Below are 15,991 nucleotides of genomic sequence, written 5' to 3'. Positions count from 1 at the left end.
AAACTAGTCAGAGGGGCAACGATCAAGATGAAGCTGCATTTGACACTCCAAAGGAGCCAAACTCCACACCACGAGATTAGCAGATGAGTGAGATCCAATCTTAGCTAGAGAACCAGCCACACTGTTAGCTTCCTGATCTATATGCTTAATAACGACAACCCAATCTAGAGCAATCCACGCTCGAATCTTCCTCACCACTTGCAAAATATCTTGAAGGAATATATGCACACCCTCTGGAAAAATGTGAACTCCTTCCAGACAGTCAGTTTCAAGGATGATATTTTTGAAACCATGACTCCATGCAAGATTCAGACTTTGATCAATAGCCAAGAGCTCAGCTAAAATCGGAGTGCCTCTGCCAAAATTTGCTGAGAACCCAACCAACCACCTCCCTTCATGATCACGAATTGCTCCACCTCCACCAATAATACCACTATGAATGATACAACTCTCATCCACATTGATTTTCACTTGGCCCACAAGTGGATAGGTCCACTGGAACAAAGTGAAATTGTCAGTTATGTTCTCAAGGTGGCCAATATGATGCCAATCATAGAAATCCAGGTGGACATGACGAGCAACAAAGTTAACATCCTAATTGTTTAAACCAAGGTATACCTCATTACACCACTGCCAAGCCCACCATACACCTGCCATGAACAAAAGCCCAAAATGATGATTGTAGTTCTCCATAATCCAGAACTTGAAGGAATGCCTCCTCATGAAGGAACTAGTAGTCAAACCAAGCATATCCCAAAGAAGAGAGGACTCCAGACAATCTCTAAGGATATGCAATAGGTTCTCCACACCACCCTGGCATTGTTTGCAAAGAGGATCAGAAGCTAACTTTCGTTTGAAACGAAGTTCATTGGAAGGTAGAGCGTCATGCATTCCAAGCCAACACATAAATTTCACCTTCTCAGGGATTTTAAGACGTCAAATCTACTGCCAAACTTTATCATTGGTGCCAACGTCATTATCACTTGAGCTAAGCCACTGATAGCCTAAGATAGCTGACTACACCCCAGAAGCATGACCATCCCAAATCCATCCCTCATCCTCAACCTGCGTTCTTGGAGAGAAGTACTATCGTATAAGATCATTCACCTCTAAAAGGAGCATAGTATATAAACTACTCAAGTCCCAAGAGTAGTCTTGCCAAATATCCTTCACTTAAAGCTGAGTATCAAAACCCAAGTGGATGAAATTACATAACTTGGCACCACCCATCCAATTATCATACCAAAGAGACTTGTTTCCTTCACCCAAGTGCATATTGAAGCCTTCCCTTAGAAGGTTAAAAGCCTTCAACAAACTTCTCCAAACAAAGGAAGTTGAAGATTTAACTTGAGCAAACATCAAAGACTCTTCCCCCAAATACTTATCGGAAAGAACCCTATACCATAATTTATCATTATTCCCGAGTAAATTCCAGCTCAGCTTGCCTAGCAAAGAAATATTAGCAAACCGAGCATCCCTTATGCCCAGACCACCATCGCTTTTATGGGTAGAGATGACATCCCACCCGACAAGATTGAGGTTGCGCTTATTAACATCACCACCCCAAAGAAAGTTCATAGTCATCCTATCAATATCACTGCAGACACTATGAGGAAGCCACATTACCTGCATAGTGTGCCGGGATGGAAGAAAGAACAGACTTAGCAAGTCAAAGTCTGCCTGCTTTGTTAAAAAGACTTGCCTTCCAAGTAGACATGTGACGCAGAATATTATCTAAAATAGGATTAAAAATAGATATGTTGACCTTACCTATAACAAGAAGAATACCAAGGTAATTTCCAAGATTACTATCCACTCGCATCGAACAAATACCCATGAAAGCATTCTTCTTTTGATTAGACACCTTCCTTGAACACACAAACTTGGACTTGGCTTTATTAACCTTCAACCTAGACGCTTGACAAAATTCCTTTAGAGTAGAAGAAACCATCATGCCTTGGGATTTTGTAGCCTTACAAAAAAGGAGAACATCATCTGCAAACAAAATATGAGATAGAGGTGGGCCTCCTCTAGAAAGCTTAATAGGCTGCCACATCCCGAGGTCCACTTTCTTAGTGAGCAATAAAGCTAATTTTTCCATACACAAGACAAAAAGATAAGGGGACAAAGGATCGCCTTGACGTAGGCCTCTGCTTGGCTTAAAACTATCAAGCTTGGAGCCATTCCACAATAAGGACACCTCCCCATAGAGTGATACACCACATGATGAGCTTAACGGTAATAGTAGGAAATCCGAATTGTACAAGAGTTTGGTGAAGGAAATCGCAATTAACCATATCATAAGCTTTTTCTAGATCCATTTTAAAGGTCATAACACCCTTCTTAGCCTTCGTTTTATGGATATAATGCATAACTTCCTGAGCTAAAATAATATTATCAGAAGTGCATCTCCCCGAAATGAAGCTACTCTAAAGGGGGCCGATCAGATCATCCAAGTAAGATCTCAATCTATTCACCAATACTTTAGTAATAACCTTATACACCACATTACAAAGGCTTATGGGTCGAAGCTCCTTTAAAGATGTAGGATTAGCAATTTTGGGAATCAACACGATAAGAGTCTGAACAAGGCGCACATCAGAAATGCCAAATTGAAAAGCCTCAGAAACCAACTTCCAAATAATATTGCCCACCACAGGCCAATACTTCTTGAAAAAGATTGGCTGGAAACCATCAGGACCAGGGGATTTGAATGAAGGCATACCCATAATTACTTTAGTAACTTCCTCCATAGTGACCAGAGCAATTAAACTCTCCACTCCACTATTTGAAAGAACTGGAGTCTCCACCACGCACTTATCAAGGAAAACAGAAGCATTGCTGCAGAAAATATTCTGAAAGTACCTGTTAGCTTCATTCTGGAACAACTCAGGATCAATGTACCAAATTCCATCATCAAAAAATAGCCCGTGTATTCTATTTATTTTACGTCGTACAATAGTTTGAGTGTGGAAGAACTTAGTATTTCTATCTCCAAATTTCACCTATTGCTCTCTACATTTCTGAAACCACAAGAGTTCCTCTTGCCTCGGGATTTTATTGTACTCACGCCTCAATTGGATTTCCAGTCTAACCAGATCCTGGTAATCAAAAACTTCAAGTCTCCTTTGAATACCTGAAATTCGAGCCTCAACATGCCTTTTTCTTCGGAAAATATTCCAAATATCTCTTTATTAAAAGTAATAGCCCCATCTCTAACCCTTGAAAGCCCATCAATAACTCCCAACTCCCCTTGAGCCCAAGCTTCCTGGACAACATTGATAAATTCCTCATGGGTTGTCCAAGTTGCTTGGAAACGAAACGGTCTATTGCGAGAACTCTCACCATAACCCCCACATCTAACTAGGAGAGGGCAATGATCAAAGTGAAGCTTAGTAAGATTCTCCACGTACCCTTCCGGAAAAGCAGTACGCCAGGAACAGTTAGCCAACCCCCTATCAAGCCTATTAGAGATACTACGACCATTATGCTCCCTTCTAAACCAAGTATACCTACTTCCAACAGCACCTAAGTCCATAAGGCCACAAACCTCAAGAACATGGGAGAATCTAGCTGCCCCGTTATAATTAAAGAGAATCTAGCTGCCACAACAAACCACGATCATACTTGATGGGCTCACATAAACAGCTGTACAAATCCACTCCTTATTGTCACAATGAAGTTTCGAGGAAATGACTTGAGAACAACGGTTCATAACCAAGCAGCTAATGTTACTCCCAATTTCAGAAAGGACCCAAATGCCACCAGCATGCCTAACAGCTTCAACAATATCACTATCCTTGTAACCCAACTTCTTCCAAAAATCTTTAGATCTGTTAAAATGACATTGAGTCTCAATGAGAAAAATTAGAGAAGGCTTATACTTTCTCACTAATTCCCTAGCAAGACGGTGACCATCCTAATTGACGGCTCCACGAATGTTCCACGATAAAATTGAAAAATCTTTGAACTCTATCATTAAAAAAGCAGTAAAAGCAAAGACCCGGCAAACAAACCGAACTAATGGCAACCCATGGAAAAATTACCCCCTTCCTGAACAACAAGCTTGGTGTCACCTTTCTCACCCTCCTTCATTAAGCCATACGTCTCATTCTCCATAAGCATCGAGTCTTTTTTAGAAAAAGCGCAGCCATCCACCAACGTACAATTTGGTGGATTTTCAACCCACAAAACATCACTACCCGAACCTGGATGATGGAGCTCTTACTGAGGGGGAAGTATTAGTGATAAGCCTCACCAACCGTAACTTGTTACGTTACAGTCTGTATATTTTGAATTTGTACTTATCCTATTGTTAGCTAATTGTTAGCATAGTAGTTTGTGAATAGAGATATTCTAGGAGATCCTGTTGTTAGCTTTTATCTTTTGTAGCTTGTATAAATATTCCTTTGAAGTAAATAATGAAGATGCGCTTCATCCATATGGTATCAGATTTCCTTTTCTGATCCTACCTCTCCCACCATTCCTTTTCTTTCTATCTCAAGGGCGTCGCTCCCTCTTTCTCTCTCACCATAAGCATGGCTGCGGAATCAAACTTGACATTCCCTAACCCCCATGAACCAACAAAGCCCTTCTCCTTTGTTACTTTATCAGGTGTTGTCAAACTGACACAATCCAATTATATAAATTGGCAGCTGCAAATAGAAGCCATTCTTGATGGTCTTGATCTCTACAAGTTTCTCGATGGCTCTCATCCAGCACCCGAGGCTCTCATCACCAGCATTGAGACCCCACCTGTGAGCCAAAACAACCCAGCGTACCTAACATGGAAACGTCAAGATCGTCTGATCTATGGCGCTCTCCTTAGCACGCTATCAGACTCCGTTGCATCGCTGGTTACTCAGACCAAAACCTCCGCTGCCCTCTGGTCGACTCTCAAAGGTACTTTTGCCCATGCTTCCCAAGGACATGTTAAGCAACTCAAAGATCGCTTGCGTTCCACGGTGAAAGGACCTTTATCTGTTACGGAGTTCATGCACAACATTAAAATTGTTGTTGATCTACTTGCATCCATTGGTCACCCCGTTCCCGCTGAGGATATTACTGATTATGTACTTCGTGGTCTTGATGACAGTTACAAGCCCATTATTGATGGTGTTAACGCAAGAGACAATCCCATTGTCTTTGATGAGCTCCACGAGAAGCTCATACATCACGAACTTTATTTAAAGACAACTCACCAGCTAAACATTGGTCCAGCAACAGCACTTACTGCTCAAACTAAGTCCAACAAACCCAAGGTGAGGACGTTTACACCGCCTCAACCACGGTCATCTCCTCCACCACCTTCATCGTGGAATGCACCTTCACAGCAATCTTCCGCATCTTGTCCAGGAGGTCCAAGGCCATATTTAGGCAAATGCCAATGGTGCAGAACTGTTGGCCACTCATTGCAGCAGTGCACTACTTTCCGTCAACTGCATCCTACCATTCAGGTTCCGCAAGCACCACCCCGTCAACCCAACAATTACACAGTTCCACAAGCTCACACCATGACCATGGGCTCCTCAAATCCTCATTATCTCGTTGATAGTGGTGCCACACACCATGTCACCACTGATCTCAACAATCTTGCGGTTTATCATCCATACACTGGTCCTGATTCACTTTTTATGGGTGATGGTTCAGGTTTGCACATTTCTCATTCTGGTACTCTTAAGCTTAATGATATTTCATTATATAATGTCCTATGTGTACCCTCCATGAAACAAAATGTGCTATCTGTTTCCAAACTAACCAAAGAAACCAATTATGCCCTTGTTTTCTTACCTGGTTCTTTTGTTATGAAGGATCTCCAAACATGTCACACGAAGCTTAAAGGATCATGCATCAACGATGTTTATGTTTGGCCCTCATACTCTCCGTCCGTTCATCATCTTCAGTTAAATAAATCAGCAGGCTGGCACCACAAATTGGGACATCCCTCCTCTTCAATTTTTAGTTTTATTCAACGTGAATTTTCCTTAGGTTCTTTGGAGTTTAAACAATCAGATTGCTCATCTTGTCAAATAAGTAAAAGTCACAAACTACCTTTTCATGAATCATCTCTTGTATCATCTTTTCCATTAGAAATAATATTTTCAGATGTTTGGACTTCTCCAGTTATATCCATTGATGGTCTAAAATATTATTGCATGTTTGTTGATCATTTTACACGTTATATTTGGCTATATCCAATGCGCAAGAAATCTGATGTTTACTCCATTTTTCCAAAATTTAAATCACTTGTTGAAAATTACTTCAAAAACAAAATAAAAATTCTTTATACTGATAATGGCGGAGAGTATATTGGCTTACGTTCGTTTTTAGGTGATCATGGAATAAGTCACAAAACAACCCCACCCCACACACCTGAACATAATGGTATTGCAGAAAGACGGAACCGTCATATTGCTGAAACTGGTCTCTCTTTATTAACACACTCTGGTGTACCTCTTAAATATTGGCCATATGCAATGACAACAGCTGCTTATCTCATAAATCGTCTCCCCACTCCCATACTTTCCTACCAATCACCTTTTTCTAAATTACTAAACACATCCCCTAATTATCTTAAGCTTAAGAGTTTTGGATGTTTGTGCTTTCCTTGGCTTAAACCTTATTCGAATCATAAACTTGATGCAAAATCTACCAAGTGTGTTTTTGTAGGTTATGCTGCTGATCAAAATGCCTACAACTGTCTTGATCCCTCTACAGGCCGCATATATGTGTCACGACATGTAAGGTTCATTGACACTGAATTTCCTTTCTCAAACAGCCACACATTACCTACGGCACCCATACCTGTCCCCACCTGATCTCACCGTCCCAATATGCAACAACTCCCTCCCTTTAATACCGCACCAACCAACAGACCCCAACCCACCTGCACCGCACCAACTAACAGACCCCAACCCACCTGCACCTAGCCAAACACTGAATACCAATCCACCTGCAACAAGCCAATCATCATTACCCCACCCACCTGCACTTGACCGCCCTACAATTCCCACCCCACCGTCCCATATACCTACTGGAATAGTTACTAGGTCCAAAAACAATATAACCAAACCTAAATCCAAACTAAACTTACACATCACAGCCTCCCCAAACCCAACCGAACCCTCCACCATTACCCAAGCTCTTAAGGATCCTGATTGGCGGGCTGCCATGCAAATGGAATATGATGCACTTCGCCACAATCATACTTGGGATCTCGTACCCTCCACTGTTGGCCAGAATGTTGTTGGTTGCAAATGGATATTCCGCATAAAACGTCTTCCTAATGGTTCTATTAGTCGGTATAAAGCTCGGTTAGTCGCAAAAGGTTTTCACCAACGTCCTGGATGGGATTTCAGTGAAACTTTCAGCCCTGTTGTCAAGCCCGTGACGGTTCGGGTTATTCTCACTCTTGCAGTTCATAATGGCTGGTCTCTTCGCCAAGTAGATATCAACAATGCTTTTTTACAGGGTACCCTATCTGACAAAGTGTTCATACATCAGCCACCAGGGTTTGTTGATAAGGATCATCCCACTCATGTTTGCCGTCTCCGCAAAGCCTTGTATGGCCTCAAACAGGCACCACGTGCCTGGTATAATGAGCTTCGTAACTTCCTAATATCCATAGGATTTAAGAACTCAGTTGCTGATGCCTCCCTCTTCATTTTTCGGCATGGACTAACCATATTGTATTTGTTAGTCTATGTTGATGATATTATTGTAACAGGTAACTCAACTAATGTCATCTCTGCTCTTATATCTCGTCTAGCTGCTAAGTTCTCTTTGAAAGACTTAGGCAAGCTCAATTTTTTCCTTGGCGTTGAGGTACTAAAGTCTCCAGATGGACTGTTTCTTACACAAAGACAGTATGTTCAAGACTTGCTTGTTCAGGCTGGCATGGCTGAAACCAAGTCCACATCAACTCCTCTTTGTGCATCGGTTCCTCTAGTTCGTTCCAGTGGCACCCCTATACCTTCCCCAACTGAATATCGACAACTAGTGGGGAGTCTGCAGTATCTCAGCATAACCAGACCAGACGTTGCTTTTGCTATAAACAAACTCTCTCAATTCATGCAAACTCCAACCACGGTTCACTGGTCAGCTCTCAAAAGAGTTCTACGTTATTTGGCGGGTACCCCAAATCATGGCATTCATATTTCTGCTTCATCTCCCATGGTTTTCCATGCCTATTCCGACGCTGATTGGGCCGGGGATACAGACGACTATGTGTCAACCACGGGCTATTTGCTTTATCTTGGGAGTACACCAATCTCATGGAGTTCGCGCAAACAACGATCAGTCGCACGTTCATCCACAGAATCTGAGTACAAAGCCCTCGCAGACACCGCAACTGAGATGCTATGGGTGATCTCTCTCTTTGGTGAACTTGGGCACACCATCACCACTAAACCTGTGATCTACTGTGACAATCTAGGAGCCACAAGTCTTAGTGCTAATCCAGTTTTTCACTCTCGCATGAAACATATTGCTCTTGCGTATCATTTTGTACGTGAACAGGTTCAAAAAGGCATTTTTCGTGTTTCATATGTTTCCACAGAAGATCAGCTGGCTGATATACTCACAAAACCGTTACCACGTGCTAAGTTCGAATTTCTCATGTCCAAGTTGCACCTATTCTACAAATCGTCCAACTTGCGGGGGAATATTAGTGATAAGCCTCACCAACCGTAACTTGTTACGTTACAGTCTGTATATTTTGAATTTGTACTTATCCTATTGTTAGCATAGTAGTTTGTGAATAGAGATATTCTAGGAGATCCTGTTGTTAGTTTTTATTTTTTGTAGCTTGTATAAATATTCCTTTGAAGTAAATAATGAAGATGCGCTTCATCGATAGGAAGGACGTCCTTGTTCTTGGCCACACCCATGGCATTAGTGCCATTATTAGTTGAATGATCAAGCCGAGAAACACCATTAGTGGCATTATTAATAATATCCAATGTACCAAGACGTGAAGGAGGAGCATTAGGCAATGAAATAATTTCTTTATGGCTAATTAATGCCTTGCCGTCACCTTCTAAATTAATATGCCTATTAACAAGAGACATTGAATGCAAATTATCAACTCCCACCTTTTCCTCTTCATTGCCGTGGAACGCACCTCTTAATGATGCAACATTTTTTGTGGCATGCGAATTAATTCTTGCCCTTTTTTATTTCCCATAATAATCTTCTCCAAGGGTGTAACATTTGCTGCCTTATTATCTGGACGAACAGCCAGGGAATCAGTTCCCATTTTTCGATCATTGAAACCTCAAAACGGTTATGTTTTGATTGTGATTCCTTGCTGCTAGAAACATGGATTCGTCAAACACCCTCACGTGTCGGTGTCCGACACGTATCTGACACGAATACGCTTGGATTTGCGAAAGATATGTATCCATAGAGTATCAAAAAATTAAAAAAATAAAATAAAATAAATAAATATTAAGACACGTATTCGATTCGTTTTTAATAAAATATAGGATACATGGATTCGTTTTTAGTAAAGTAATATATAGATTCGTTTCCAATAAAACATGATAAGATAGATTCGTTTCTAATAAAACAAGATAAGTTAGATTCATTTCCAATAAAACATGATAAGATAGATTTGTTTCCAATAAAACAAGATAAGATAGATTCGTTTCCAATAAAACATGATAATATAGATTTATTTTCATTAAAATAGGATAAAATATATTTGTTATAGAGGCAATGATTTTAGGATAGATTCGTTTTCATTAAAATAGAATAAGATAGATTTGTCACGGATGGCAGTGATTTTAAATTTCCACTATATTTTTTACTTTGGGTATTTTGATTTACACTTATAATTTTATCATATTTTATGTGTTTTATTCTTTTATACGCATATCCCTAAACATAACGTATCCTGTATTTTGGAAAAAATATGTGTGAACATATTAGATACCTATCATACATAATGACACAAGTATATAGTTTGCTAGCTTTCACATTGGAATCTTTGCTAGTTTTCATGGGCTTCTTTCCCCATGCACATCAATTTTTTGTAATCCTCCATTAATGTCAACATTAACTACCCCATTCAATGCATGAGAATCTTCTGTAGGTGCCTCATCGTTTAGCCTGACAGTGGACGTACCTACGTACCTTCACCATGGTGGTTTCCGCCACTTGCTCCACCAACTTGGGACTCCTTGGTCGTGACATCCACATTAGTTGGTTGTTGTAACATACTATTGCAGTTCCTAGATACATGACCATAGCAACCGCAAGAGCTATAGAGAATATGCAAACCTTCATACTCCCCTTTGTGCCAATTGTCTTGGATACAAACTTTACCTACCACTGGCTTACTATCAATTTCAACACAAATCCTTGCAAAACGACCTCTCGCAAACCTCAACTTATTGGTGTCAATCTTAAAAGGCTGACCAATCGTTGATGCGATGGGGAGAAGAAGACTCTTATCATAAAAAATCATATTCAAACATGTAAGTCGAATCCATACCAAAGTCTTCGTGACAGTGGCTGTTGTTGAATTAAAATAAGGTGGCCAATGGGTGATTGCTACATAATGATCGAAAATCATCCATGGCCTCCTTGTAGGACTTTTTCTCTATCAACAACAAGGTCAAATTTCACCATAAAATACTCATGCTCAACATCCATCATATCAAAATTACCATTAAGTTTCCATGCAATTTTCAGATGTCTGGTGGTGTGGGAGATGTAGGCTTTCCTTGAGCCAAGAAGACAAATGTATCGCGCATAGCAGCACCAGAGCCCATTGACATATGTCTTACTTGTGAACTTGAGACTTTGTACACGCTACCTGTTTGGTACTGTCAATGGAGAGAACGAGGTTAATTGGGTTGTTGTTAACTTAGTTCTATCCTTCTTTTCCTACGTACAAAAAAAGGTTCACTTTAAATAGGTAATTATATTGTATTTATACTATATATATATATATATATATACACGTTAAAACTTGAAATAACTTCCTTATGGTATAATTTTTATTTCCTATTTTGTCCTTCACATTGTTTAATTTTTACAAAAAAACTATATAATCATAAGTAATTACCACTAATCCATTAATTAACCACATATCTCACCTTAAATTAAATTAAACATTATGATAAACACACAAAATATAATATAAAGTACACCCAACACAACAAATATATTTTAATTCAACAAAAATTTAAAATATATAAAAATTGAATATGTAGTATCACACAATATTCGTTGGCAGACACAAAATATCTGTACACACAAGTGTACTCTAGTTAATCACAATGAAATAAAACTGATAAAATTATGAATATTTAATTTTTTAAGTGACATACCATAATATGATTGATGTGAATACCACAATAGCGTTGCAGCAACGCACTGTCCCGTCCTCATAAATTTAATCTGTCATTTGAGTGGAGGATTCTCAAAATTAGAGTTCTTATTTATTTTCCTTCATTAAGAGGAATAAAAATATTATGTTATCTTAAGAAAAAATATAAATATTATAGAATGAGAAAATAGTATTGTAATTAACTGAAGTTAGAACAATCTGAGTAATAAAAATAAATACCACAAATCATTATATTTTATTTGAATTGAAAAGAGTAAAAAGATAAGTACGCGTAATTATTTAAATAATATATAATTATAAACTAACTTTTAAAGATGAAATTATTATCCTTCCATTTTCTTCAATTTTCAATATACTATTCTCTCTTCTTCTTTATACTTCACTTATTTGAATTGAAATCAAATTTTTGATGAGAAATTGATTGTAAAAATATTTGAACACTAAGTAAACATATGTTAGTCAATTTATATTTAATTCATTATTTATGTAAAAATTGTGTGTATAACTATATTACACAAATTTATTCAGAAAGTAAAAAGAGGGGAAAAATGATTTGCGTGTGCCTACTTTTTATTTTTGCATTTATCATGATTAATGGATTTTGAGACTTTGAGTGCATTCATAGTTTATAAAATATAAAATTCGTGCCTAGCAATTCAATGACGTCACGGCACATTGATTCTTAAATACAAATACATAGAACCAATAATGTTTGCTTTTAGATTAACGTTGTGTTGTGATTGTGATCAAATCCAAGTTACCAATTTTTTCTCTGCATTTCTCTGTTCTACTCTTTGTGTTGCCATGTCTTTCAGATGGCTCAACCGGGTAATAATATTTTCATACTTTTGTTCATTTTACTTCAATTTCAAGTACCCATCATCATTATCTCCACCTGATAATCAAATTAATCTTCTTGTTGTTTGTAGATTCCTGAAAAGATTTCAACTTTGCTATAATTTTACTTCTAATTCTAATTTTTTTTGTGGGTCATGATTGGAGAAGAGTCATCATCATATAGTTGTGGTTTTAGTTTCTATTGTAGAATGAGCCATGAATTACTCAGCTTAATAGTTAGTTTAGAAACTTGTAATCATGTGGTAAACAACTACAATAAACCAACAGAGCTCTGGCTAATGCCCCACTAGATCATCAAATAGACCAAAAAGGTCGAAAGTTTGATTTTTATGAGCCATACTTGTTGGAATACAGCATCACCCGAAAGGATTAGTTTTTTTATCCCTATGGTGAAAGGATACCATTGGTTATACCAAAAAAACAACTACAATAGCAACCTAGTCTTAATCTCAGTCGGCTACATGGATCAAATAACGTTATAATGTTTTAGTTTGTAATCATAATTCATGTCTATAGAGAAACCATATTTTCTATGTTTCAACTCCAAATTTGTAATCAATATGGCCAACTAATGTAATTTCTGGAAAACCTGTCATCAGTATTGATCTGACTATATCAGGAGACTAATCTGCTGAATATGGTTAGACAACGAAGCGGGTAATCTTCAAATAGTATTTTTTGTGTGTGCATAAAAATATCTTGGAATTGTACTTTGTATCCTAGGATTCATGCCCTTCCATTTGAACAAACACAGTTTGACATGTATATAGCTGCAGGGGTCATGTTAAAAGTAAAGGAAAGTTAAAATAAGCTCTTTGAATAAATTACACTTAGATGCGGTATAAGTGTAGTTATAAAATAATCTTGAAGGGGTGATATAATGACAACATAGACTTCAAGGGGAGATCAGATTAACATTTGGAACAATGTCAAGGAAGGTCACAATAATTTTCCTAAAACTAATGATATCTCTATCAACATAACTTGCATGGCTTCTCAATAACAAGCATTCGAGTTTTTTTTTGAATGAGTTTCTTTGATTTGGTTACATTTTGTTTCCAGCCAAATGCTTCATCAGGCATGGGTGTTGCTGATCACAGCCAAAATACATTCATGGACTTGAAGCTAAAGAAGGTCTATCGCTATGTGATCTTTAAGATTGATGAAAATAAAAGGGAGGTTGTGGTTGAGAAAACCGGTACTCCAGCTGAGAGCTATGATGATTTTGCTGCATCATTGCCTGCGAACGATTGCAGATATGCTGTCTTCGACTTTGATTTTGTCACCTCTGATAACTGTCAAAAGAGTAAAATCTTTTTCATTGCGTGGTTAGTTTATCTCACCTCTCTTTCTCTCTCTCATACGCATATATATTTGTGTGTAAAAAGAAAAGCTATTTACTTTGTATTTTAAGAGCATTGTTGCTCCAACTAGACAGAGTAGATAGTGATATTTGTAAAATGTGGCACATGATATGCAATATTCCGTGCAACAAAGGAAATCATGCAGCACATATGATTCACATACTTCCATATTTTTGCAGTTCTCGAACTCACCATGCCATGATGCTGCAATGCTTTAGCCTTTAGTGACATTATTTGCATGTTCTGTATTCATGAAACCATATGTTTATTTTTTCACTATTTTGTGCTAAGTTTCTTCTCTTTTTTTGTTTAGATGCAATTTCTTTTACATTGATTGAGTTGCCTATTCTTGTGAACCCAGCATTTTGTAGTATTTCGATATTTTTATCTGGGTTCTTGTAAATTACAACATTCCAATCTGTTTGCTGCTCTCAGAAATCAATTTGATGAGGGGAAATAATATTTTAAGGGCAAACAAAGCATTTGTTGCAGATAAATTTTACTTGCTACCGGTGCTTATGTTTATACGGAATAATCTGATGTAATTAGCGCAACACATAGATTCAACCATACAAGACTACAAGAGTAAGCATCATGAATACCTAATTTAAATAATCTCTATTTGTTTATGTCCTTTCTTTTTGTTGGAATCTTATCTAAGAGAAAAGCAATTTGAGGAGATTAAGCTTTTGGCACTGCTATTCTGTAGCAAGTGCATTCTCTAGTCACAGAATCTTCATTAAGATATATGGTCTACTTATGGAGATTGGAGTCATAATTTTAGTATCCTCAAATAAGATGATGGTCTCATGAAGGGAAAGGTAGTCTTGTTCATCGTAAATCTTTACCTCAACTAAACTCGCAAGTCATCCGTGATATAATCTACCTTGTTCTCCACAAAAATAAGTATAAATATCGATTCTTTGGCTCACTATTGGTTTTGTTCTCTATTTCTTCTATCATTGGATCTGATTTGTTCTCAAGCCTTGAGGCTTGTTCAGAACCTAATTGAGGGCATTAGCTATTAACTTCAATTTGAACCTTTGGGGTTCAGGTACCAAACAAATGAAAGGAAATATTGTAGATACTGAAGGAGTAAGATTCCTACAAAACTCATTATGTTTTTTTAAAGTTCTGCTTATTTCTCGATGGAATGCTATTGTGATGAACATGGCTACTCTCACCATTAATTGAACCATGTCATATGTTTCGGTTTATCTTCGCTACCACTTCCATATATCATTTGAAGTTAGACTTCATCCTCCTTTTCTTGTGATTTGAATTCTGCATTTTTTCACTCCTGTGCCTTATGTTAGGACAAAGTTATTTATTCACAACAGCTTTCACCTATGTGCTTCTTAGTTCATTTCTGCCATTGAGATAACATTCTAAGTTATTCATTGCATGATATTGATTAGGTCTCCTTCCACGTCACGCATCCGTGCCAAGATGCTTTATTCCACGTCTAAGGACAGGTTTAGACGTGATCTAGACGGTGTCCATTACGAAATCCAGGCTACCGATCCCACAGAAATGGATTTAGAAGTGCTCAAAGACCGTGCGAATTGAAATGTTATGCAGCTATCTTGCAAAAATGTATTAGATTTTGCATTTAGTGAATTGCTTCACTATACTTCTATTATGTGCAAATGATAAAGCTAATGTCCATGCTGCCCCAAGAATGTACCTCTAATAATATTGTATCTCAATGCTGAAGGGTGCTTTTGTTAGTTACTGCTGTAAATTCCAGTGTTCTTGACTGCTTTATGAACATTACATTCCGGAACCTTATATATCTTGGATTGTGAACCTTATATATATATATTAGAGGGTTAGCTTCACACAATGATAAGGTTGTTGCTCAGTGGCACGAGTTCAAATTTTGGAAACAACCTCTTTTTGTGAGATAAGGTTGCGTATATCTACCTCTATTCATCCCACTAAGTGGGAGCCCCGGCACTAGGCTGCCCGTTTTTTACATGCATCAATAGTTGATTTTGAAAGCCGAAATTTTCATGCATGTGGCAAGAGAGATGATTATAACTCAATCAAAAAATAAGTTGGTAGATGTATTTAGATAGAGGGCATTATAGAAAAATCCAAGGGTTTTAAATCCCAATTTAAGAAATTCCTTAAAGTGATTTATGTTTTATAATCATTTAACTTATAATCTCTTTTAGTTAGTTTGTCATATAGCTTATTATTATTCATCCTACACACCATAAATTCTGTTACATTTAACTATTTTTCAGTTACTTTATCATAGTTTTATTAAACTATAAGTTTATAACATTTCCAATGAGTGTGACCTGCTTATCTATATAGTGTTATTTGTATAATTAAAAATCGAAAACCTTCTCTTACAACAAATACATCTATCTCTTATTTATTTTTTATCTTCCATTCCATTTAT

At 37.6% G+C, this 15,991-nt stretch overlaps 2 protein-coding genes and 1 long non-coding RNA gene across 3 annotated transcripts; 1 reads left to right on the top strand and 2 right to left on the bottom strand.

Moving 5' to 3' along the window:
* On the bottom strand, positions 1,174-4,125 carry LOC109359821. Its single transcript, XM_019604517.1, has 6 exons — positions 4,047-4,125; positions 3,628-3,825; positions 3,137-3,528; positions 2,496-2,879; positions 1,766-2,311; positions 1,174-1,626 (listed from the first exon to the last, which is right to left on the bottom strand). Exons 1-6 carry the CDS (start codon positions 4,123-4,125, stop codon positions 1,174-1,176), a joined length of 2,052 nt encoding a protein of 683 aa, XP_019460062.1.
* Positions 12,050-15,394, top strand: LOC109361210 (actin-depolymerizing factor-like). Its single transcript, XM_019606586.1, has 3 exons — positions 12,050-12,184; positions 13,277-13,542; positions 14,997-15,394. The coding sequence occupies exons 1-3, from the start codon at positions 12,065-12,067 to the stop codon at positions 15,145-15,147; spliced, it is 537 nt and encodes a 178-aa protein (XP_019462131.1). The 5' UTR covers positions 12,050-12,064; the 3' UTR covers positions 15,148-15,394.
* On the bottom strand, positions 12,396-13,279 carry LOC109361211. Its single transcript, XR_002109276.1, has 2 exons — positions 13,109-13,279; positions 12,396-13,077 (listed from the first exon to the last, which is right to left on the bottom strand). It is a non-coding gene; the product is annotated as an uncharacterized LOC109361211 (long non-coding RNA).

Source organism: Lupinus angustifolius, chromosome LG11 (genome assembly GCF_001865875.1).
Source record: "Lupinus angustifolius cultivar Tanjil chromosome LG11, LupAngTanjil_v1.0, whole genome shotgun sequence".
Taxonomy (NCBI): Eukaryota; Viridiplantae; Streptophyta; class Magnoliopsida; order Fabales; family Fabaceae; genus Lupinus; species Lupinus angustifolius.
The sequence above is the reverse complement of the archived record's forward strand: the minus strand, read 5'-3'. Positions and strand labels throughout refer to the sequence as shown.

Bases quoted from the DNA above. Each gene is read 5' to 3' on its own strand.
- LOC109359821 (XM_019604517.1), bottom strand. From the start codon at position 4,125: ATGCTTATGGAGAATGAGACGTATGGCTTAATGAAGGAGGGTGAGAAA. The intron at 3,529-3,627 runs GTATGATCGTGG...TTATGGACTTAG, and splicing joins TGTTTATGTGAGCCCATCAA to GTGCTGTTGGAAGTAGGTAT. The intron at 1,627-1,765 runs GTCAACATATCT...CACACTATGCAG, and splicing joins TTCTTCTTGTTATAGGTAAG to GTAATGTGGCTTCCTCATAG.
- LOC109361210 (XM_019606586.1), top strand. From the start codon at position 12,065: ATGTTTGCTTTTAGATTAACGTTGTGTTGTGATTGTGATCAAATCCAA. The intron at 12,185-13,276 runs GTAATAATATTT...TTTTGTTTCCAG, and splicing joins CTTTCAGATGGCTCAACCGG to CCAAATGCTTCATCAGGCAT. The intron at 13,543-14,996 runs GTTAGTTTATCT...GATATTGATTAG, and splicing joins AAAATCTTTTTCATTGCGTG to GTCTCCTTCCACGTCACGCA.